Genomic DNA, 26,415 nt, shown 5'->3' with positions numbered 1-26,415 from the left:
GCAACGAAAAAAAAAGAAATAACAACAGCCACAACAACAAATAAAACAAAAAAAAACGAAGTGCTCTGAACATAAACACAACAACAAAGCGGCACTGCAAGCCAGCAAACGCAGAAGCGAGCGACACAAACAACATAACAATTGCTAACATTTATATACATAAAATTTAGAACAACAACAAAGCAGCTACTAAACAGTAGCAAAATTAAAAAATCCAAAAAACAAAAAAAATTCAAAGAATTTTTCCAAATATAACTAAAAACAAAAAATAAGTTTTACATAAAAGAGGGACAGAAGAAGAATAGCAAAGAAAGCTGTGTGTGTAACCAAAAAGCAAAAAGAGTTTTGATAAAAATTTACATGCAAAACTTTAACACATATTGAGTGTTAAAATTGAGAATAAATAAAATCCATAAAATCTAAAAAAGTTTGTTGAAATTAATAAATAACATTAAAAGTGTACATTTTTAAAATATTTTAAAATAATCATAATAAGTGAATGGGTGCATTATATACACAAATAAATTAAAGCATAACAATGGAAAAAAGCATTGAATTTTTATGCCGGCTTTGCGCTGTTAACACTAACATAACTGCTCTAAATGAATCTGTTAACATCTTTAAAACGCCACTGTTAAAGGAAAGGATAGAAAAGTTCTTCTACGTCACGGTGAGTATACAGAATATTCGACACACTTGTTGTTATTGCTGTTAATGCACATGCCTATGACTGATAAGTGCATTCATTGTATGTGCTTATGTGGGAGGCAAATACTTTATTTTTTTTTTATGGTTTTCTTAATAAAATCAATGAATAAAATAAATAAATAAATTATTATAAAATTATAATTGATATAAATTTACTGATTAAAATCAATTTCTGTACTCTATACTCTTCTCATGCATACACAGTTATGCAACAAATATCGGGTCCTGTTTTCTTTATATACTATACAACTATATTGCATTTTACTAGACATATATAGTTAGTTGTCTATGTCGATTCATTATACTGTAACAATATATCTATCCAGATCAGTGCTTCCCAGCCGGTGGTTCGCGAATCTTATTTAACAGTTTGTCCACTGAGACCTCAGTTATTTAAAAATAAACACAAAAAAGTCCAAGTAGTTATATACCTATTTTGTAGCCTATATGATATAACTTTATATCATATATACTTATACAATACATTATACCAGAGATGCAAAAAAAGCGGGTATTACACATCAGACTTGGTCGTACAACTTGTGTGTTTGATAGCGAAATTTGTGCCAAATCGCATGATGACTAGTCGAATGCAAATCAAAATATATTGATTTCTCGTCCGACTTGGAGCCATGTTATGTAGAGAGTCTCGGGCCCGACATGAGTAAAATCGTTGTTGTTCTCCACACCAATTATGGTATAAAAAAGAGATTGAGAGAAAAAACAATATGTCGGTTCAAATTCCGGGATGAGAGGCAAACGGTGTATTTGTGACTCGGCACTAAGGCAAAGCAGTGTTGTTTAGTAATAAATTACTTCAACATAGCCTAATTTATAAACCGTTAATAATCTAATTATCACACTTTCCGATTTTAACATTATTACAGCCTCTATGAGTTCTTTCTTTTAAATTTAGACACAACCAAAAACTATCAAGAAGTAGTAAAAATCCGAATTTGGCAATACTGATGTGAGAGTCTACATAGCATGTATTTCCGTCATAGCCTGAAACAGCCAATTTTGTTGTGCTCGAGATACTCCACATAGCATGGCCCAGCCCTTGCTCGTGTTTTTTCATATACAATCTAATTTTAGTCGACTTATAAGCAGATTTCGTTCTATTTTAAGGGATGGAAGCGAAAATACCGTTTAAGTGCATGCATGACTTTATTTTCTAGTATATTTGTTGTTGTTTTTTGTTGAGGTGTGTTCAAAATAATGTCGACTGTGTCGGATGTGTAATAGCAAGCAACATTGCAGAAGTTGTATGACCAAGTCTGATGTGTAATACCCGCTTAAATCATATTAAAACTATCATACAGTGTATTATTCTTAAACTTTGTGATCCCTACTAAAAACAAAAATATTATATTGATCCTTGATTGAAAACAGGTTGGGAACCACTGATCTAGATATACTACACTTATGATGGTTTTCATAGCACTAACTTAGGCCTCAATACTGACTTAAGTTGTACTTATGTCATCAACATGAGTGCCTAAAGTCATACTTCAAGTACTTAAATTTAAGTAATGGCATAATAATAAAAGTAACTTTTTCGCAGACAACAACAAAAAGGATCTAAACGAGAGACGGGACCAAACTAACTTTATGTCTTATAGTTTTTCCTTTGTGTCTTTTTGTTGAAAAACAACAATAAGGATATACAGAACGGTCTTAATCTAGTTGTAATCTTACTATAGCTTCATGTTTCGTAAAGCCGTTATTGTTTTTTTTTTAATAATAAAAATTAGGATCCACAGTCCTCCTGTGGATCTCCTTGGACCTAACTTATATTTTCCTATAGCTTCATGTTCCCACTATTTTTTAAAAAACATATTTTGTTTCTGTAGTTTTACTTTGAAGTTTTAAATTTGAGGTGTGTAGGCCAGGTTATTATTGATGTTAGTTGTCATGATAAGGTTTTAACAATTACTATCGCAATTTCATTTTGTCATATGTCTGTTATTGGCAATAAGAGGAACTGAAGGTTGGTTATATCCTAGAGACTCTAGGTTAGTTGATTATAAATTCTATTACTGCACTATTTAATGTGGGCCTATGCTCCTCCTAGGAATTAAGGCATTCAATATATATTATTTAAAAATATTGTAAAATTTATTAAATATATATAATTTTATAGATTTATATCAATAATAAAAATGCACGAAAAAAATAATTTAAGACTAGTATATATATTTTATGAACGATATATTGTATTTGAGTAATTAGTATAGTTAGGTATATATGTCGAAATCATGCGCAGAAACTCAACAAGTGTTTATTAGGTAACTACACCACTTTAGAAAGATAAAAAATATATATGGAGAAACTTTTATCCCAACAGTAAATATTGGATGCATTTTCATTTGAATTTCAAATTTGTAGAAGAAATTTAATTTCAATATTAAGAAATAATCGAACACATATAAGAAGTCTATCAAGAGAAATAGAGATAATTTTTGTGGTACAATTGAATCTGTTCTGAAAAGTTCAGAGCAAATAACAAAGAAAACCTAAGAATATATAGTATATGTATGGCCCATATTACTATGGCCAGGATTAAAATATTTTGACACAATGTAGTATTTTAGAAATTGGAAGAATTTGTCAAAGATGAAACTGATGAGATGATAATGTATGTCATACAACTTACATTCTACATACTTACAAACTCAATTAAGACCATTCAATTCCCTTATTATTATACTCGTACTTCCTTTTCTAAGACTTGAATTTTATTATCTTTTACAATATGATTTTAAAAGTTTTTTATACTGTCATATTCTTCTCATGCTATTATTATTATTTAAATAAAATTCAATAGATATATTTTAGTATTCAAATAGGCTTTGAGTTCAGAAATGTATCTCTAATTTAAAAAAACAAAACATCAAACATTTTATCTAATGTTGTGATATACATGTTGCTATGGCTTTGATAGCATGTTTGCAGATAAATTGTACCTGTGAATTTTTCAACAGTTCTCCCTTACACCTTCCTGATGTTTCTATTTTATAACCAAAACTAACGTCAGGTAATATCGAAAGGAGTTTCAATGATATCCAAAGTAGAGAAACATCGTTACTACAAATGCACAACTACCTGTAATAATTTAATTCTACACACTACCAACACATTTTACGTATTAATGGATGCATTTAGCTGAAATTAAGATTCTATACCATTTATAGAGTGCTATTTTAAAAGATATTCTCTTTTATATGACAAATTATTTTACAAATTTTTCAAATATATATCCATTACTTAGTATTCGATCCAGTATTTAGCAAAATATGTTTACAGAGCACTTCATCATGAGACTATGAGTTTCACTTTGGTTTTAGTTATTTAATAATAACTGTTAATAAGTCAAATTACCAGATTTGGAGTAAGAAACTCCCGAAGATAATATATAAGTTACTGATAAACCACAAAAACTCCTTTGTTTAAAGACTGATGGCATCGTATTTTATCAAGAATTATGAAAATCGAAAGGTCATTGTTAATTAAGTAACGATTTTTTTGGATGAGTCAGTAAACACGGTTTGGCAGATCTTTTGTTTCAATAAAACAGTACCACAATCAGAACCATTAAGTAATTAAGACAAATGTTCGACAACAACATTGTCTACAAAAATTGTCTAAATAATTTTGTAATAATCTTAGTATTTAGTTATTTATTGTAGGGAATGAAAAAAACATGATCTATAAACACTAATCTGCTACACCTGGAGAAATCCCTTTAATATAACCAAGTTGAAGTGTTTTTAATATAACTCTATGGAAGCGCTATATTATCTTCGATAACTAAATAATTTAAAGTCTGAAAATATCAGCTGGTGCCTGAGTTAAAGTAGAAGCCCCTAGCATTTCACATTAACTCAGTTCAGATATAGTCCAGTATTTTTCATTTGTTTCCTTATTGTAGACTGTGTGTAATAGTCTTAATATTTTTTTTATCGCTATAACGAAATTTCTAAATAAGCCCAAGAATTATAGTTTTTTATTAGTTCATTATATTCAGTTGTCCGATGAAAAATAAATTAAGACATCAAGATTAGAATTATATTCACTTTACAGACCTTTTTTTAAATAGTAAGTAAGTAACCCATCATTGTAAGTTTACACATAAACCTTCTATGACGAACCATCTGGTAATAGATCTAAACAAAAATACCAAGGCTATGAAGGTGACTTAAGTCAACTGACATTGGTGTTAACTAATCCGTAAACCAGTCAGTATTTGATATAATTCATAGCTAAATGGACTTCTAGAAATATCTATCAATGCTCTCGCGGTACCAACATCTCAAGACTTTCCTAATTAGGTTTGTTATCAACTAAAAATTATATTGTTTCGAACTTTGACTTTTATGAAGTGCAAGACTGGCTTTCAGCTCCAAGTTGATTTTAATTATATTGTTTAATTAATTATAACAATATTTATTCAGTTAATTATAATTACATAATTCAAGTTAATTATAACTATATTAATTAAATTAAATATTACCTAACAACATTTGCCTTTTGAGTTTTCATTAATTTTTTTTTTTGAACTCAAATTAAATATTGTTATGCAAAGGTGATATTTAGAAGCAAATATGGGTCTTGTGGTAAATAAGGAAAATCTGAATTACTTCATGTCAGCAAACCAAGTACTGAGCGTTTTGGGGAACCCCGTCACTCTTTACAACTATGATTTCGAAGTTGTGATAGATTTGATTTATTTTAGAACCACCGTAAACAGCAAAAATAAGCTCAGTCTAGGGATTCAACAAAGGCTCGCTCTTGCTATACTTATCCCGAAGATATTACTTTAGAGTAATAAGGCAATTGATAAATTATACCCTCTCTCGACAAACAAGAAATCATGCTCTACAAGTCTCTTACCATAACTGCCCTGCTTTATGGCGCAAGAACTTAGACAACAGCCAACAGTGATGAGAAGGCCTTAGGAGGGCATTCGAGAAAGGAACTATTCGGAAGTTCTATAGTCTCTCAAGCATTGGCAACGGATGTGGAATTAAATAGAACGATAAGCTGTAAAAGCTATATTGCTACATTGACATAGTTAAATGAATAAAAATGAATGGGTTTCGCTGGTTTGGTCATGTCATGTAAATGGAAGAAAGTGTTCCAGCTAGAAAAGTATTTGATTCGGTACTCGTTAGTGCAAAACGTGATCGGGGGCATTCACATTTTCGGGGGAAGGTGAGGTGCCTAAGAATATGAAGGCACTCGATACCACCAACTAGTGATAGCAAGTCACTGATTCTCCTACCTGACGGAGGCCACTGGACGTAGTCAAGGACGACTCCCTTCAGTAAACGACATTTAAGTAAGTAGAAATTAAGTGCTGTTTTGAAGCACACAGCAATAAGCAAATTTCGCGAATCCACTAGCCTTATAACGCCACACAAAATCCCACTTAATAGCTTTGGGTAAACACAATTACTAAGCAAATAAATACTTACGAAACGAAACAAAAAGGAAATGGAGACGTCCCACTTGTGCATGCAACAAAATTAAAAAAAAATAAAAAATTGACTTTTTCCTTGCAGGAAAGGAGTTCATGAAAAATACAATGGAACACGTCAAATATTAAAACAAAAAGAATATGTATATATATATATATATATATGTGTACGTATAAATATTTATTTTTTGGTGTGTATGTATATTCAAAGGTGAAATAAGAAACGTAAGAAATTGTCTATAAAATGTTCTCAAGTTTATTTATTTATTTTTTTTTACTTAAGGAAAAACCGCACAGTAAAGATTATTGCCAAAACGTTTAAAAAATAAAACAAAAGTGAGGTATACGTATATATGTTTGTATTTATATATGTATGTATGTATGTATATATATGTTTGTGTTATAAAATCAAAATAAAATAACAGACACATGCACAACTAATTGTGTATGCGTATCCATATACTTACATATTCATATATATTGCAAAGAGCAAACTTGCATTTTATCTATGAGCGCATATAATAAGGTGCCCAGATACACGTCGATTGGCGTTAATGAAATAAAATTTTATAGAAAAAAATGTATATATATAACATAATATTTTAATTCAATGAATTAATATCTGAAACGTATTTTATAACAAATATGTTGAGTATTCTTTGTTTATTCATATTTTTTCTTTTTTTATTGTGAACCATAATTGTGTAAATAATACATACATTTTATTTAACTATTTTTAAAAGTTATATTTAATATTTCTTTATTATAATATCATATATAGTATATCAGTACCCTGAAGATGACGACAAACTAAAGTTGAAATACTGTCAAAAATTAGAAATAAAATATTTAAAGTTATTTAAAAGTTGTGTATAATTTGAACACATTTTATTTAGCCTGTGTCAAAAATAAATATGAGGAATACACAAATTAGCCAGTGAGATGGGTGGGGCTCTGCAGACACCCCCCAGCTATCAAAGAGTAAAAGCGCCCAGTTGCACTAACTCGGAAAAGGCTTAATTCTAAACAATAAAAATTATAATTTTACAGTAGTTTATGAATTTTAATTTTATTAATAATTTAATGATTCAAATAATTCATGAAAACAAATCCCTGGAAATATATCTATCAGAATCTACGTTCTTAAATATTTAAAAGTTTTAAAACTATGTTATTTGCAAAATTGTATCTAAATGTAACAGAAAATCTTCAATCTCATTTACTAATTATGATATATAGACAGTTATATATTCTATAAATTCTAAAAAGAAAATAGGTGAAACAGAAATTGTGTTTATATTAAAAAAAAAAAAAGAATAAGATATATTTTTAAGTTTCTGTGCAATTATGAATTAATTCCTATAGGTCCCATGAGAAGCAAAGGGCCACAAAGAACCTGTGCTATTTGTAAACTTAAAAACATTTTTAATTTTACATTTAAATATTGTTTACTGTCACTCTGACGTCTATCGCACCATAAAGAAACAACTGTTGACTACAGCTGAATATGACAAAAATGTAGTTAAGCAAATGAATTTCAGTACTACTGCAATTGATTAATCTTTAACAGCTGTCTATAGTATTCATAATTAGATTACAGAAGGAATCATCGGTTAAGATAGCTAACTAGTATTACTAATAGTATTAAATGTAAATGGGCTACATAAAGAGCCCTTAGCTAAAATAGTTAACCACAGTTACTTAATCGTGCAGTCAATCAAAAAATGAAGTTAAAAAATAATTAAATTACATTAAAAATAAAAATATGTAAAATTATGTATTACAATGTGCCCTAATTACTTTTGTTTGAATTATTTTAAATACTTGAAAATAAAGAAATTATAATTAAATTAAAATGATTTAAATTAAAAAATGTAACCTCTCTTACATTAATATTTGCGTATTTACCTATACACCAATAATAATACCTGCAGAACTAACAGCAAAACACCAGTAGGAAGAAATAGGAAGAACAGTGTAAGAAAAAATAAACTATAGGTTAAATAAAAAATGCTATTAATACTTAGTAATGGAAGTAATTATTTAATTGGCTAAAGAATTCATTTATTTATTATTAGATATGTTAATTTTCCTGAGTCTCCAATTACTAAAAAAAATTTAAATTTCGATTTTTGGTAAAGTGAATAAAAAAAAATGCCTAAAAGTCATTCACTATAATGTTTATATCATTTATTGAAAATGTAATACTAAAACAGTATTTTGAGTTCATAAAGTAAAATTCTCCACTACGATCGCAGAAGCATTGAGTGCTCAAGTTAGATAATATATATAAATTCGTAATATTATAAAAAGCAAAAGTCTAATAACAGCATTAAAAACGGCTTAGACAAGTAACAAAACGAAACAATAGAACAATTTCACAAAAACATTAGCAAAAATCAGCAAAAGTGCTAGCTAAAAGCATCAAATTTGGGAGAAATACATTTTTGAAAAGAATGCAAAGAAAATAAAACAATTCAAGGTAATGTCACCATTTGTCACCATTGGCGAAAAAATCTTGTATAAACATTTTGAATATTAAAAAAAAAATTAAAATTATATATTTGTGGTTCTTTGTACAATACTATTTTCTGTGGTGAATTTTAGCTGTACTTGATGTTGATCTTTTACCACAGTTCAAAATACATTATTTTTTAAATAAAACTTTAATTACTTTCAAAAACCTGAAACAGGTTGAATTTGTTGTTCATATGTCTAACACTAAACTACTATTTTAATTATTAAGACTTTTGTTAACAGTCTGTATATCGGTGAGTATGGAATATATTTCTATACATCAAAAAATTTTTTTCACTGCTGTCTGTATAAAAATTAATAAATGAGATTACAAATTTTAGTTTTTTGCTGTTATGTTTGTATATAGTTTATAATCATAAAATTTTATTATGACAGATTTTAAGTGATTTTTAATTAATAAATGTTTATAATGCTTTTTAGTTTAAATTAGTTTTAGTTTATATAATACACAAATAAATAAATGTAAATTAAAGCAAATTCATATATGTGAATTTGTATGGAAACTTCTGACTTCTAATGTTTAGGCTTATATGATATCCGTTCATATCATACTTTAATACACATAAAAAAAATTGAACAGTTTATTTACTGAATTTTATTTTTTTATAAGTAAATAATATTATTAATATTATTTTATTATTATGTATTGTAATAATATTAAGTATAATTTTATCAAAACATTTGTCTTTTACTATATTACTGAAAAACACTATTAAGGCCGTGTGCGAGTTCGCGTAAATTGAGGTAAAGTAAAGTAAAATTTACTACGGATTTTTTGCACTGCAATTATGTAAATATTTATTTATTTATTTTATGCACTTATTTATTATTTTTGGTTAAATGTTTTCAAATTTATTTATTTATTTTTTAAATATTTTATAAAATTTTCACAATGGTAATAGGTAATTTGAACTAATTTACCCTACTCGAAATTGCGATAAATGCCAAATAGTAATTCGCTGTCATACCGACACAATTTACTATTTCCTTCTATTTACCAACAATTTACTCAAACTCGCACACGAATTAAAGTATTTCCTTTAATACATATATGAAATATTTTACTTATATATTTTATGTGTGTATTGTAGTTCATATAAAATACCAAAATATATTAAAATCACACTACACCTTCACCATCAAACTAAAAAACGATCATCTGGTCAGCTTATAACTTGATTTACATGTAAGAAAAAACGCTTGTGGTCAGAACCAGAATATTTTGGGAGGAAAAACACGTTAATGTAACCTCGTTACAATGAACAACTACTACCACATACGAGTATTGTTTGTGTGTTCGCTTCTACGAGTACTTTTAGATATATTGTATGTACATATACATTTGTATTTATATTTAGTAAGCATGTCAGCTTGTGTTTTAGCTATACTGGCTGTCAATATGGCTCGTATTTTTTCTCTTCATAGTAAAATGCTTTACTTGTGCGAAAAGCTGCCCAAGTACTTTTTTCTGAACAAGTTTGAAAATCACACTCACACATGCGTCTTCCTTATTAGTGTTCAACACAACTGTGTGAATATTCAAGTATTAAAATAGGAATTAAATTTATACAATTTCTCACACAAGCCATAAAAAACAAATTTATATGTGCACACAAAGACAAGATGTTTTCGTTTTTTCTTTTGTAATTTTCACACACACACACACACACACGCACTACACGATTTTTACTCATGTCGCGAAATTCCTTGTTCATCGTATCTACAGTAAAAACTCTATAAAAGCGTCATGATCTAAATATTAATTAAAAAACGCACATTTTTATACATTTTTACCATATTTTTACCATATTTTTAATGTATTAAAAAGCATGCCAAGTCCATCAATAATAAATGTAGATAAACTTAGGGTCAAGTACATTGGTTCTCTTTCATAAGGAGAGTTAAAGACTTTTATACACTTAAGACTGCTTCATAACAAAGATGGATTAAGTTGCTCAAATATTATAGTTTAGATATAAGTTAATACTTAATGAACAGATTCACGACATCTCATTTTGTTTTACTTATACTATAGAATACTTCAGAATGTTATTAAAATTATATTTTTACAACAAAACAATAATTTACTATAATTAATATACAATGTTTAAGGACGACTTCACAATCGTAACTTAATTCTCAACACTGACTTAAGTCATGCTTATACTATACTCTACTTACTCTATAGAATATTTCAGAATGTTATTAAAATTATATTTTTTTAGCAAAGCAATAATTAATTATAATTAATTAATTTATTATAATTAGGGCGTGTGCGAGTTAGGCTAAGTTGATGCTAAACCAAATGGGAGATTTTTTGGGATTTTTTGCACTGCACACATTTAGCCATTTATCAACACGTATCGACACATCACTACATTATCGGCACAACTTAGTATTTCCCTCATTTAGAACGCAACTTAGCCTAACTCGCACACGACCTTAATTAAACTTTGCTGACTTGATTCGTACTTAAGTCAACTTTAACAGTTTGGTGGCGACTAATTACAACATATTTATACTATTTTTACTCTACACAATTAATAGTTTTCAATAATCGCTAATTGCAGAAGTGTTTATACTATGGTGAACAATTAAACAAATCACAAAACGAAAAAAAGTACTGAATATTACGAACTAATAAAAAAGTTTAACTTATTAAAAATAATTAAAGTTAAATAATCTATAATGTAATATTGAAACTTACTATTGGAAGTGTTTATTTATTCATTTTTACACTTTCAAAATATTTTATTTATTTGATATTTTTTGAAATTGAACTTTCAGTAAGCAGACTCCTTACTTAAAGCAGTTTATATAGTTAAATCCCATAGAGATTTATTAAGCAGATAACACGAAAGATATTACAAATAGGTATATATGTATTAGAATGTAGATAGGTGAGGGTAGTGTTAGACCGTAGAAGATTGTTTAGAAGTTATAATGAATTGGTGGGATGAACTCAATCAGGATCAATGTGAAGAATTCTTTCAATTTTAGTGGAGCGGGTTCAAAGATCGATTGGACTTAAGTGAGTGAGTGCATTGTTACATGAACACCACACATAGGCGACATCATGATATAGGGAGGTAGAACTGCAACTAGGGCACACATTGGAAATTGCTGCATTTATAACTGATTTCAATTGATCTAAGACAGTTGATGCTGATTTATAACTTTGTGGCATTGCAATTGTGGACTTGAAAAGTATACTGCATCCTCGTTTATGAAGGTTCGCGTTTATATTCGACCAGACTGACGTTGGTTTTATTGTAATAGGTGTCGATATATCGATAGTTTGAAGAAAGATCTCGATAAATATATTTTTCTGGAAGGGCTATAGAAAACGTGATGCCATTGGAGAGTGTTTTACAAGAAACAGATTACATTCTGCATGGTCTTATGCCCGGTGATTAAATGCACCATGCAATGACAGCGGGTTATAATCCATGTTTTGACAAGATTGTACATAAATAATGCTGTTTTGTTGAAATTATCTCGAACAATTTTGGTGTGGAATATATTGGTAATTGCTATACAACCATCGAGAGAGTGTAAATATATGTTAGTTTCAATTTTATTTTATTGAGATAGTACTATCGTAAGGGCAACGATATTCAAAACTACAACAAATTATTAAAACAAAAACAAGATTAATTAATTAATGTCTAATTCATATACCAGACCAATACCAACTTCAAAACGTTATAAATATAATAGAGACTTACAAACATTTGTTTGTCTAAGTAAGTCGATGTACTGCATATTGTTTTTTTTAAGATTTACAAGCACTACATTAATTAATTAATTGTTTACCTAAAAAAGTTTATAAATGATCAGTTAATTATTTACAACGCTCTAGTAATTTATAATTAATCAATAATCTATTAATTTAGATTAGTAATCTATAGTTTTTTTATATCTTTAAATTTCAACCACCCTTGTGTAACAAGAGCTCTTAATCCGATTATATATAATCTGATTATACCATTATCTGAATCCAATTCATGATCGGCGTTTGGATGCTCCACAAATATCGACAATTAAATGCTGGTTACGTTTTAATGACGAAATTTCAACACTAACAAAAATTCAAATCCAGTAATACCCAGCAAAATCCAGTAATGACAAACACTACTCACCAACATACATATAAACGACAAATGCAAATAAAGCACGTGCCTGCTTGTGTAATCTGTTTTGGGAGTGTTGAACGGCACCTGTAGATCCAGCTCGATTTCTTCACATCAAACCTGATTGATTCCAATTAAACCCCCACTTATTCCCCGATTCATTTTTAATTCTTTAATTCTAAATTTGCTCTACTTTTATACTACCATTACCTATTCTCACCCTAATCCATGTATATGACTTTGTGATTCCTTTCATGTTCTTTGCGTTATTAATCCCTGCGAATTACAGCAACAACAATAGCAATATTCAAATATGATGTTGTTATTCTGTTCTTTTAATAGAGTTCTGTGCCTAACCTCTGATCGCATCTGTACTCTACAGATTAAAAGAGAACTAGTTAAGAACCCCTTAACTTATACACCGATAAAATACAAACAATACTTTGCACACAAATAAACAAAGCTATAAAAATAGCGTGTCAATGTATACTATATATAAGCCCGCGGAGATCTACGTAGAAGATATGTTAATATAAAAAGAATTGCAATCAAATAGTCTTGATTCTTTAGACTAGTTGTTGTGTCGAGTTTATGAAACAATTTTTTTAACTATTTTACAAAGAATAGTAAATTATTACATTAGTTACTAGTTGTTAAAAGATAAAAAATATATAAATTATATTCCATAAGCTAGTACCATTTTATGCAGTATTGGACCAATTGCTGCTCTCCAAATAATAAAGTTATATAAATACAGCCATTAATTTTAGATATTTTTGTATAATTCCTTATAACATTACGAGTTATATTAAGATTAGTCCATTTCAATGATAGTGTTTTATAAATGTGACTATAAATTTTTTGAAGCGAATGTTGTTACAATGTGACTACTCGTTGGACAAGTGTATGAACTATAGCGAGTTAAAATTCTAGTTATAAAACCAAAAAATTTCAATTAATATCTGAAAATGATTAAAAGAATATCAATATACTTATGTCGTTTTCGATTGGCAAATGTAAAGTAACTTTTTGTACCGAAATTTACATTTAGTCCAGTTTTCAGTTTAGACTGGTGAATCTCAGGCTATATTTATAACACTCCATATTATTTTATAACATTAGATATTTTTTGCAGATTACTAGAATGACATGGAAATTAACAATTGTTTTATGTTATTTGACAATTAAAGTGTATTTGGCATTTTAAATATTAAGACCGTGTGCGAGTTCGAGTAAATTGATAGCAAATTAAGAGAAATAGTAAATTATGTCGGCACAGCAGCAAATGTTGATATTTACCAGAATTTCAAGTAGGGTGAATTAGATAAAAATTAGGTAAATTAGTTATTACCATTGTGAAAATTTTATAAGATGTTTAATAAATAAATAAATAAATTTGAAAACTTTTAACCAAAAATAATAAATAAGTGCAATAAATAAAAAATAATTATTTACATAAGTGCAGTGCAAAAAATTCCTAGGAAATTTCAGTTTACCTTACCTCAATTTAGTCGAACTCGCACACGGCCTAAATATGAAATATTTAATTTAATAAATTACAAAAATTTAATACATTTAATTAAAATAATATAATAAAAAACGCTAAAAATGAATGAAACTTGTCAGCATATGTATGTGGTGTAGCTGTCTAATAATCTTGGGATTACCGTAAACATGTTCGATTGGACCACAAAATTACGAGCGAAAAATGACAAAGCGGGAGCAAATCTAGATTTGACAATTAAATAATGGAAATTCACACTTTGGCAGACTTTAAGCAGACTTCACTGTAGTTTAGTGTCGTAATGCACTTCTACTAACGACGAGTATTTTTTTTTTACTTTGTGTGTTGTTGCAGCACTGCTTTCAAAATTTCCTTTTATTTCTTTTTCTGTTTTTGTTTTTTACACTTTTTGTACATTTTTTTGCAATTTCATTTGTTATTATTTTTATACAAAACATATCAAACGATTTGATTGTGTTTGTGTTGCTTTATTTTTTTTTATAGTGTGTGTAAAATCTCACTTGGTATACTTAAAGAAAGAAAAAAACAAAATCAAAATTGCAAAAACAACTTTAAAATAATAACAAAAATATATTATTTAAGTTTTGCGTGAATGAGTGTGTGTATGTGTGTATGTATGTATGTATGTTTTTTTTATATTTTGTGTTAATGCACAATACAACCTGCTCTCGACTGCAGTTCGCTTATGTTTTTAATGATTCTTCACTGCTTGCCCTCCACCAACTGATTTTGATCTTTCATCAATAAAAACAATGTACCAACCAACCAACCATATTTTTTTAAAATATTAAAAAGTGCAATATTTACAATTTTTTTTACTATTTAGTAATATAGTATTTAATTTATTTATTTATTAATTATATTTGCAATGAAAATACTTTTCAAATTGCTGTTGCTGTTTCTGTTCTGATCGCTGCGCTGCGCTGCCGCTGCTACTGTTGGTGCGCTACTCGCTTGGAATGACGATAATTTTGACTCATCAATGCGTGCTACTACTGCTCTCGTGCTGAGCTTTTTACTATGTGCTTTTACTGTTTTTTGTGTATTCTTTTTCTTTTTTTCTTTGTTTTTGTTTTCTTGCGTTTGTGTAGTTCTCATTCTTATACATCAACTTTAAGCATTTGTATTGCTTTATGTCTCTTTCAGCGCAGCATGCTTTTAGCGCACTTTTACATATTGTTTTGGTATTGTTTTGAAGTTTTTGCGGAGCGCGAATGCAGGGGCAAAGACTTGAAAAATTAACGGTAATGGTTTTGCTCAACATTGAAGGGATTTACTGCTTTGATAGAGAGACATACTTAATTATTGACATACTTATTTTATTTTAAAATCGCAAATTTATTTATGTATTTTTTTTTAAATTTATATAAACAAAGTAAAATGTTTCTCAACCACATACACACACACACATACATTTGTATATTTACTTTGTCATCAAGCACAATTTGATAATCTCTTATCTGTGCGTATGCGTGCATTTATTCTACTAAAAAAAAGTCTCTTTCGTCATATTTGATTTCAAATTAAATTTAAATTGGCATTTTAATCACCAGTTTAACTATAGATTAGTAATCTCAACAGCTGTTTACATTCTTATCATAGCCATAATGTATAGTGCGGCATTACCGACTGTAGTGCAACTGTTACAGGACGAGAGTAGAAAGAAAAATTCCCATCTTAGGACGTGTGCGAGTACGAGTAAATTGATGGTAAATTAAAGGAAATAGCAAATAATGTCGGTATGGCAGCGAATGTTGGTATTTACCAGAATTTCGAATAGGGTAAATCAGATAAAAATCAGATGAATTAGGTATTACTTTTGTGAGATATTTAAAAAATAAATAAATAAATTTGAAAGTTTTTAACCATAAATAAAAAATAAGTGGAATAAATAAAAAATAATTATTTACATAAGTGCAGCGTAAAAAATTCCTAGGAAATTTTAATTTACTTTACCTTAATTTACTTTTACTCGTACAGGGCTTTATTAACATTGAAATATTAAAGCGTCATAAGAGTAAATTTAATCGCCAAAAAGTACTAATTTTGTTGTTATTTTCTTGTTGTCATTCTCTTTTTTCACTGAGCAATGTTGTGTGAAGTGGTGGAGTTAAAGCTCAGTTAGTCGGTACGTACCGTAAAAACTTAAGCGAACTTAATCCAAAGCAAAATGCACAACCCAGCAACACCTATGTAATTGATAGGAACGAAAGAAGTTCGCTTAAGTTCTTACGATACGTGCCGACTAACTGAACCCTAAATAGCTTACTTTTGTTGTTGGTTTCTTCCTATTATGTTATTATGATTTCCCTTTTAAATCGAATTGTTCTTGTTTAATGTTTGTTTTTTTTAATATGAATCAATACTAATTTTTTGCATTACGAATGTAGATGGGTAGGTGGTTTAAATGAAAGAAGGACCGATTCTTCTCGATTAGCTAAAAAAAGATATTTTAATTCTACAGTCCTCACATTTGTAGATGAAGTCATGGGCATTTTAGCCGGACACATCGATAAATAGAAATATCTTGCCAATACTAATGTTGAAAATATCACCGAGGATGTTAAAGAATGGGACGCCTAACAGCTTAAGCCACAGATGCTCCCGTGTTTTCTCCTCAAGTCCCAGTAAATTCAAGAAAGCAGCCCGAATCACGCTAATAATCAATATTAATTATTATAATTAATAATAATTCATTTGAAAATAATTAAAGTAATTAAGGAAATGATAATTTATTTTTCTAAATGATGTTGAGTATCTTAAATGTAAAAATGTTTTACAAGAGATTAAATTTAAACTATTATAACATTTACGTTGGTTGTAGTTCTGAAGAGGCGGAGAAATTCGTATTTCACCTTTTTTGTCAAAGCCCATCTCTGGCTAGTAGAAAATTAAATATTTTTTGGGGTACGTTTTCCTACCGACCTAACAGTCGGTAACAGTCATACTGCACATTTGGAGACTTATACAAGTTTATAAACTCGTTTGGTTATCTGTGCGTTGACCATTACAATGCTTTTGGGGGTCCTTCTAGTCTATATGTTAACAACGCTAATCTGTGGTGTCACAACGGGTTATTATTTGGGCTCAAGTGGGCTTTGGTGCACAAATCCACCACGTCAATCTAACCAAACCTTTACTAGAGGATAGATCGGACTAGGGTCCTGCCAAATGTGATTAATTTCAATGTTAATTGATAGCCGGTTCCTGTTAATGTTCTACTTTTGAAATGAAGAAGAGTATGAGAGAGTGTGTGTATATATGAATACAAGACTAAAATATATTAGTCAGTTGAGCTTTTTAGTATCGCTATCAATACACTTCAAAGCTACAGTGCAGTTCATCACTTTTTTGCAAAATGCACACATTTTTATATTGTCATGTTATTGGAAGTAAGCGTTTCGTTCTCTGTTCGTTCGGACCGCTTTAAATGAGGTTCAAATCATCGTGCGTATTAAGTTGGATATTTGCCGAAATTGCTACCCGCATATCAAGAATTGAGTCGTTTGTATTTTTAGAGCACAAAAGCGCTGCAAAATAGCAGTTTAGCTTGGAGAGCGATGCACTTCATTACTGTATCATGCGATGCACATTTAATAACTTTACTGGGAAATCACTGCTGCTGCTATTATCATGTAATATATAGTTGTGTTTGTACGCAAATGTATTAATGTATTAATTTAAATGAATTCCAAGTTCACTGAGAAGTTAAATAAATCATTGTTGGTGCAGAGCATAAACATAGTTAAGAGTAAACGTCAAGCTTATCGGGAACAAATAAATAACTACAGCTGTTACTGTAATTATGTATGGCACAATTAGAGTTTCTTAGATGCTGCGAGTATTCGACGGAATTCGAAGACATTGGCATTCTGAACACCATTCTAGAGATTTTACCATTGAGATATTAAGCTTTATAGTTGTAAATTTCAAGTCACGTTCCCTAGTGGCAATTAAAATTTAAATTTTTGCATTGACTTAGAGTGTTAGTAGGTAACGCAATAGGCCAATGGGCCTTAGTGGATCCTTAAGATCGCTGCTATAACCTAAGTTAACCAACAGTGTCGGTGATATTTTTCATGTGAAACTTTGCGACTTGGCATTGCGTTCCAATGACATTGCGTATATATCCAATTATAATCATTTAGGCAAAATGCAAATAATTAATCGGAAAAGAACTAAAAATGAGGAAAGGAACTGTTCTCTTATGCTTTTTAAAAGATGCTTAGTAAATCTAATGGTCTAAATGCCGCTGAAGTATCTCTGTTTCCCTTGCCTTTGTCGATAAGCACTTATCGCTGCCTTTTCCATATATCTGGGAAAATTCCCTCTCTAAGACATGTATTGTACATTGTCAGTAATAATTGAGGTTTATTTTCCACAATTATTTTTAAAACTTCATTTGGCACTCCATCCGGTTCAGGTGCTTTATTATTTTATAGTTCTTTAGCGGCGATCGTCTCCGTGAAGTTTTCAATATTTTCCGGGTGAACTTGTGCGACATTTTCGTGACTCCTGATATCATAGTTTGGGAACAGGGTATTAACAATTTCGGTCATTTTCCTTTCTTCTAAATCACTTACTGCTGATTTTACTCCTAGTTTCTTCATGACTACTTTGTATCCAAGGCCCCATGGATCATGATTTATATAATTTCTAAGTTCCTCCCATTTTCTTCGTTTACTTTTGTTAATCGCTTTTTTAAGTTCTTTTCGGCTTGGGTATATTCTCGACCTTCTGCCTCACTGGTTCCATTTCGTCTAGCTCTCTTGTAGCGTCTTCGTGTGCGTAGACATGCTTTTCGGAGTTGGCTTATTTCTTCTATTCATATACAATATTATAATATAGTATTTTTAGTAAATAAAAACTTTCAAAATACTTTTAAAAGAAGAGCCAAAGAGATTCACACTTATCCTATAAATTAATATTACGGCTAAAAAATGAAAACTCTAGGATTATAATCTTCTTTTATTTCAAATGTATAATTAATTGGTCATCATAATATATAGGTTTTTACAAAAGATATATTTGATCCTCTTCATTTTGTACATAACAAAATAACAATAAAAAAAATTTTATATCAGGAAAGGTGTCCAATTTCTACAATAAAATAAAAGCCACTACTCATTACTTCTTTGTTTTGCTTATTTGCTTTCAAAACATGTGTACATATACATATTAAAAATCCATTGATGATCAATTCTACGACTCAAGGAGTAGATAGTTTGGGTAATTATAAATCATACAACTTGTAGTAAAATCATATTGGGTTACTTTAGTAAACAATTTGTCCGTGATGTGACTTGTTCATTGTTTCAATAACAGCCCGATAACTTAGAGTACCGATGTGCTTTCATTTTATTTATAATAAATGATTAACCACAAAGTATCACAGTTTACTATTAAGTCATTTGTGTTTGTATTTTTTAACCGATTTTGTAGGTGTCAGACAAAATCTTTGTTATTGTTATTATAACCCGTGCTGGGAGCGACGAAAAACTTCAGAACGTAGACTGGTCGCTCGAAGAATGTTATTGGAGTGAATGTAATTTAATATGGAATGGTAATTTCCATTACCATTTACATAATATTAAACATAAATTTTACAACTTTAGTTTTTATACATACAATAAATATTTGTTTATTTATGGCACATATTTGTTTTTGGGTACATCGTACCCATCCATAATAAATAGCGTTTTATAAATTTTCTCCCTTCTTATTTTAGCTTTCTGAAAACGATCCATTACCAAAAAATGTATGCAAGAAGTGCTTTCGTCAGGTGGTGTCTACTGCAGCTCTTTCCAAAATTGCCAACCAAACGGAAGGTGTCTTTCTCGACTATGTGAATAACACTTTGGTGAGTACTTATTACTCATTACTTTTTCACTCAACATCACAAAACTTTAATTTGTTTTTTTTTTTATATTACAGAAGGAAAAAACTACTATTGCCAATGAAGTGAGCACTACTCCAGAATTTTCACCTTTAGCTGCTGTAGTTAGCAAGGAAAGTGCAGAAATTGATTTATCGGCACACGTCTCACCGCAAAAAGTGTTAAGTATATCTCCCACCAATGCGCCGACAACTAGTAATAATAAACAAACATTGTATGCACCAAAGTCCATAGCACAGCGCGCATTTCAAGCAACCGCTAAAGGAGATGGTACCACTAAAAATAGAGCACCGGGTGTTCTACAATTTCTAAATGGAGAACCAAAGAAATTGCCAGTTCTACAGTCAAGACCCACTCCAATGCCTACAGATCTAAGAAAAAATGTTAAAAACACTATAGAAGCAACGCTAGCTTACCAGCAACAACAGTGCAAGAAAATCATGTCGAATAATATAAAGCATACCAATACTGGTCAGATATCACTTTTGAAATCCTCGCAGAAACAATACAAACCTGTAGAGAAGACAATTATCCCCGAAAATACAGAAAATGTACGCAATGATGAAGCTGTCAAACAAACAAATTTGAATACCGAAAAAACTGCTATTTCAGAAGATCTTTTGCTTGGTGACGTTATCAAAGATCCTGATCTTTTAAGGTTAATACTGACCGCACTTAAATGGCCAATCAGTGAAAAGTATATAGAACACCAAATGATACGACTTAAGCAAAGTCCATTTCAGACAATTATGTCTGATCCAAATTTATTAAATGACACTGATCTCACTAAAATATTAGGCTCAATGCGTCAGCAATTACCATTTAATAGTAACACCAATGCTATTAATTTATATTCACACGATTTAATCGTAACTCCTCCGAAAATATTAACACCTATGAAAGATGTTAGGTCAAAAGTAGAAGTTACTAATCCATTACCATACAAATTACCACCAGAAACTTCGGTACAGCTTATACCTGCCAGTCCTGAGGCGGATGATGAAGAGAAGCAAATTTTAAACGTACCAATTACCCACACTCGTAAACCAACCACACCAAAAAAACTTCGCAAATGTGCCACCCCAAAAAGACGAAATTCGTCAATAGTCATATCTGATGAAGAACTAACTCAAACTCCTTTGATGAAGAATGTTATTCATTTCAAGGATTACGAACTAGTATCTATTAAACCAAGTCGACGTAATCGTTCAAAATCGGTGTATATAGAAACACCAATTATCAGTGATTTGCCATTTGACGATGTCGTTTTAGTTGAACCGCAGCCGTTTGTAGTCGAAACAACAAACTCATCTACAAATAGCATTGTAACAGAAATGCCAGCATTAAACTTATCAGCTCCCATAGTAAAACGACGACCAACCATTAAATACGCTGGTAATGAGAAACCGAAATCAACCAAAACCAGCTGCAGCTCTACTAGATCTGTCAGTTTTGCTGGAACCATAACTACAAAGTTTTTCACAACTTCTCCAAATGAAAACGAAACTAAAAATTTAAATGATCTCAAAGCGACATCCTCAACATCTGCTGCGGTGATAGAAGTTGATAGAGGTTCAACACTTATTTCCTCTCCAGGAATAACCACAACCACAACCACAACTGCAACTACTACTACTCCAACTATGACTCTAAACAATAACACCAATGCCGCCCAGAATATTGAGCCAATGGTTGTTGATGTTCCAAACGAAACTGCAAGCCGTGAAGTTTTAATTGCAGAACTTGGTGCAAATGCGGTCAATGATGCAAATCGTCAGTTGACTAGAAAAGCATTACTAGGACAACATTTAATGCAAGCAATTGGTTTACGAACTGTGAATGAAGATGCTGTTAGACCTGATGGTAGAATAGGTGCTGATCCTATAAGACAGTTACGTACTGCATTAAAAAAGTCATTAAAAGAAGCACAATCACCGTCACGTGCTAAAAATAATGAAGTTGGTTTGGAAGTGAAGCCTGCAGAGAAGAATGTTAAAAACACAACAACTAATGTTAATAATAACGAAGAAACGATCGGTTCAGTTACTTCAGTATTGCAGAGCGATAATAATGCTGTAGAACCAAAAACGATTACAGCACGTCGTAGAAGTATAGCAATTCCAAGAGAACGAAATCTATTGCAAGACAAACAAAATACATCAGAAAGTAAAGTTGAAACCAAGCAGGAAATGAAAATGAAGTAAGTCTGGTTTTTGATTATAGTATTTTGGTTCGACAAATGGTCAGATCGGTACCACCTATCAAAAACGATTTAAACCTGTCGAACCAAAATTCATTCGCACATGTGATCCCTTAAGAATTGAAAAATTAGAAATATTTGTTTTAACAATTAATATTTTTTTTCAGCATAAATATGGAAAAGGATAACAAACATGTTACACTATTGCAGGAAGTTGACAATTCAGTTTCAACTGAAAAGCTTAATGAAGCTAAAGAAATGATTGAGATTCAAGCTATACCACGAAAACGGGGTAGAAAAAGTAAACTTGAAAAGGCTGCTGCAGAAAAATTAGCTGCAGAGAATGCTCAAGCAGCAGCAGAATCTTTAGCTATGGAAACTGACGAAAATGAAGTTAAACTATCAATGATTGATTCCGATGGGGAAGAGTACAGCGCTACAATATCTGAAAATGTCAAGTATGTTGTTTGTATTATTAACATTGCAGGTTAACATTTTAATTATTCTCTCTATTTTTATTTAGAACTAATAGTAATCGTCCAACCAGAGCCAGCAAAATTCAGTCAAAGTATTATATTGATCCAGTGAAGAGATCAAGAACACCATATAATCGCAATACTCGCAGTACAAGAAGGTAAAACATGTTGAAAACGAATCAAAAATATTAACTACTTGAAAATGAGTACGAGTAAATCACAAGTATTTTAAAAGTAATATCAACTAAGCTAGAAACTTATGTATTAGATGCTAACAAGATATATTTTGGTATGATTTCCTTAATGGCATTGCACCTCTTATAGGGATTAACTATATATCATGATATTAATAATATGATTTATGATGATATATCGATATATATTTATATATATACTTTCTGCCAGTTTTTACTTTATTCTTAAATATTTTTAATGGCAATTTTCTTATAGGACTGTCTTGCATCAGTTAATTTTGAAGTTTAACAAACCCCAGACAATATGACATCATTATTTGACAAACAAAAAATAGAGGTTACTTAGTGCACTACTATATAGAACTCGTCTAATGGCTTTCTGGTTGCTTTTTCTTACTTTTATAAATTTTTATATTAGATTTTCATATAAAACAAATCTTGTTTTAAACCAACTAACGCCTTTTCACTAACCAGAGAAGGAATATAGATTCGGATATACTTCTAAAGATTGTTTAATTTTGATTCGTGTTGTATTTATGCTGGTCTGTAAACTTTGTTTTTACGAATAACTTTATTCGATTTCCTCGCGCCACAAACATTGTTGTTGTTCAGTTACTCATGATGATAAACACGTCTATTCTCAATTTGTGCCCTAACTGCAGTTCTGCTCCCCATGACATGGGCAGTATGTTTCCATATCGCAAAACACGCACATGAGTTTCGCCCTATTAGAACTCAAAACTTGATCCAACCTACTTTTAGTAAGCACTCTATTCACATTTCCATATTAAAGCTCAAAGCTTTAGTTAAGCGCAAACATTTGGTGTTACTATTCGTCCTTAACATTCGAAATCATTAACGATATCACTACTCTATATTATATATACTCTATATAATAACTACAATATTCTAACGATATATTGCTAGTATCTGGAAATTTCCAAGACAAAATTCATGAAATCGCTTAGAGTTATATAGTTTAATAATCTGGCAGAGTTTGGTATATTATTATCTATATTATTCACCATATCTAGTGTCTGATTGAAATTCTTTTTCTATACTGTCGTATTTGAATCGGAACAGTGGGCAGGTCAGACCTACAGTGATCTGATCAGCGTCACTTAATCTGTCAAGATTATTTTAACATAATGCTTTAACTAAGATAAATTTATTTTGACTAGATGAAATATTATTTAATATAAACATTAAACAACAACTACTAAGACTCGATACCCGCCAATTGAAGTGGTTAGATTTCTCCATTTTGACACTGGTTAACTTTTATTTAAATTTCACTCATTCTCACTTCATTAAACTTACACCCAAACAATTTCCTCTCTGGTCACATTACCATCATGTACCAGATCCTAACCTGATGCATACGTAATTCCTTTTATATTATCTGTTAATATATATAATATATAATATATTTGGTCAGCCAAATTTCAATAAAATTAAATAAATTTTTGTGTTTGTCCTTTCTTGCTTTGCTATTCGAAAACCGTCAAAATTTTAAATATATCTTCTTTGTCATTATAAAAGATGACGTAGTTTTTTCAGCAACACTAATACAAACTTTATAATATATATAATAATATATATAGATATATAAATATATATCTTCTCGAAGTAATGCGAAAGCGGTTTCGAAGGCGAATAAGTCTCGCTAAAGAGGGAATATTTTAGTCCGTATACTACACATTAATGTTAGGGAGTCGGGCACACCTTTCCGACGACGGTCGGTATGACGGTGCATAAAGCTTTCCACCTTCTCACCAAAAAAAAATAAAAAAAAATATATATATATAATATAATCTATATAATATATTTATATAAAATATATAATCTATATATAATAGTTCTCTTATAAAACTAAAATTTAAAATATATTAAATATTTATTAATATATTTATTATTATAGTTACTGAAAACACTTTTCTTAAGTGATATAATTAACAACTTAATTTATAAACTTATGTACTATAAATGATATTAAAATAAATGTTCTTTTTTTTCAGAAATTAAACAACTAAATCAATCAAGCTTGTTTACATATAAATATAGTATTTGACTAGCTAAGTGTACATCAGCCCAAGGTGCTATACTGGACACGGACTACCGTGGTGTAAATATTAAACAACATCACTTTAGCACATTGGCGTATTTCTTTGATCTGGAGATGTTTTTAATCTATTATGAAGTTTCAACAAAAGTCGTCATAAGTACTCGTAATTATCTATTCCAAATTCTTATAATCTATACGAATCTGGCGATGCAAGTAGACAATGATTTCATTGAAATTGAAATGTAAATGTTCAGTTTTTTAATTTTGATGAAAGAGAACGTTTCAGAACTCGTACCAAATAGAACTGAATAAAATTTGATTTGATTTGTTAAAGATTCGTGTTTTTGTTTATTAACAAAGTTTAGAGTCCTTTGTTAAAGAACAATAGCAATTGAATAAAAAATCAGCATGAACTGGAAATTATCTGGGAAACTTCAGTAGAGCAAACATTTTTAAGATACTATATTGAAATGTACACTGAATGCTACTTTGTATGCAAATATTCAAATTATTTTAATAAAATGTTTAACTTATATAATAAGCATGACATTGAGTTGAATATTGATCTTGAAATTAAACTTAAGTCGTTAACTTAAATAAAAACTAAAAGTATTTTGAACTGTTACCGAAATTGGCTTCAATAATATTGTATTTAATAATATTGCTTATAAGGTAGATGGCACCATATAAGCATGCCGTTTATGGAGAACGATCTCTTACTATAAGACTACTTACTCTTACAGTACATAAAATTGAAAGTTTTGAAGAAATTTATTTTAAACAACCATTAGTTTATTTATTCAAATATTATATTTATTTTATTATTTAAATTTATAATTTAGATTTATTGTATATGCTTAAATATTTTTCAAAACTTTATGAAGATTTTTATAATTTTTGTAAACTATCTGTGTATATTATGTGAGTATATTAATAATTCAATATTTTTATATATATTTGTATACGTATGTATTTATTTATTCAACTTCTATGTATATAGTCTTTAAAATGTTATGAAGTAGAAACTTAAATTCTAACCCAAAAAAATCTTGTAAACACATTTTGTAAATAGAATTTACAACAAAATAATTTAAAAGATATTAAGATATATATATGTATATGATATATAATAATATAAAATAATAATATATAATAATATAAAATAATAATATATAATAATAATATATAATAATTATACGGT

At 29.7% G+C, this 26,415-nt stretch overlaps 1 protein-coding gene across 1 annotated transcript; it reads left to right on the top strand.

Moving 5' to 3' along the window:
• The first annotated feature begins 480 nt into the window (after positions 1-480).
• LOC119688093 lies at positions 481-25,751 on the top strand. Its single transcript, XM_038102735.1, has 6 exons — positions 481-670; positions 20,112-20,243; positions 20,318-22,479; positions 22,647-22,937; positions 23,003-23,113; positions 25,168-25,751. Exons 1-6 carry the CDS (start codon positions 539-541, stop codon positions 25,172-25,174), a joined length of 2,835 nt encoding a protein of 944 aa, XP_037958663.1. The 5' UTR covers positions 481-538; the 3' UTR covers positions 25,175-25,751.
• The last annotated feature ends 664 nt before the right edge of the window (positions 25,752-26,415 follow it).

Source organism: Teleopsis dalmanni, chromosome X (genome assembly GCF_002237135.1).
Source record: "Teleopsis dalmanni isolate 2A chromosome X, ASM223713v2, whole genome shotgun sequence".
NCBI classification, from domain to species: domain Eukaryota; kingdom Metazoa; phylum Arthropoda; class Insecta; order Diptera; family Diopsidae; genus Teleopsis; species Teleopsis dalmanni.
The sequence above is the reverse complement of the archived record's forward strand: the minus strand, read 5'-3'. Positions and strand labels throughout refer to the sequence as shown.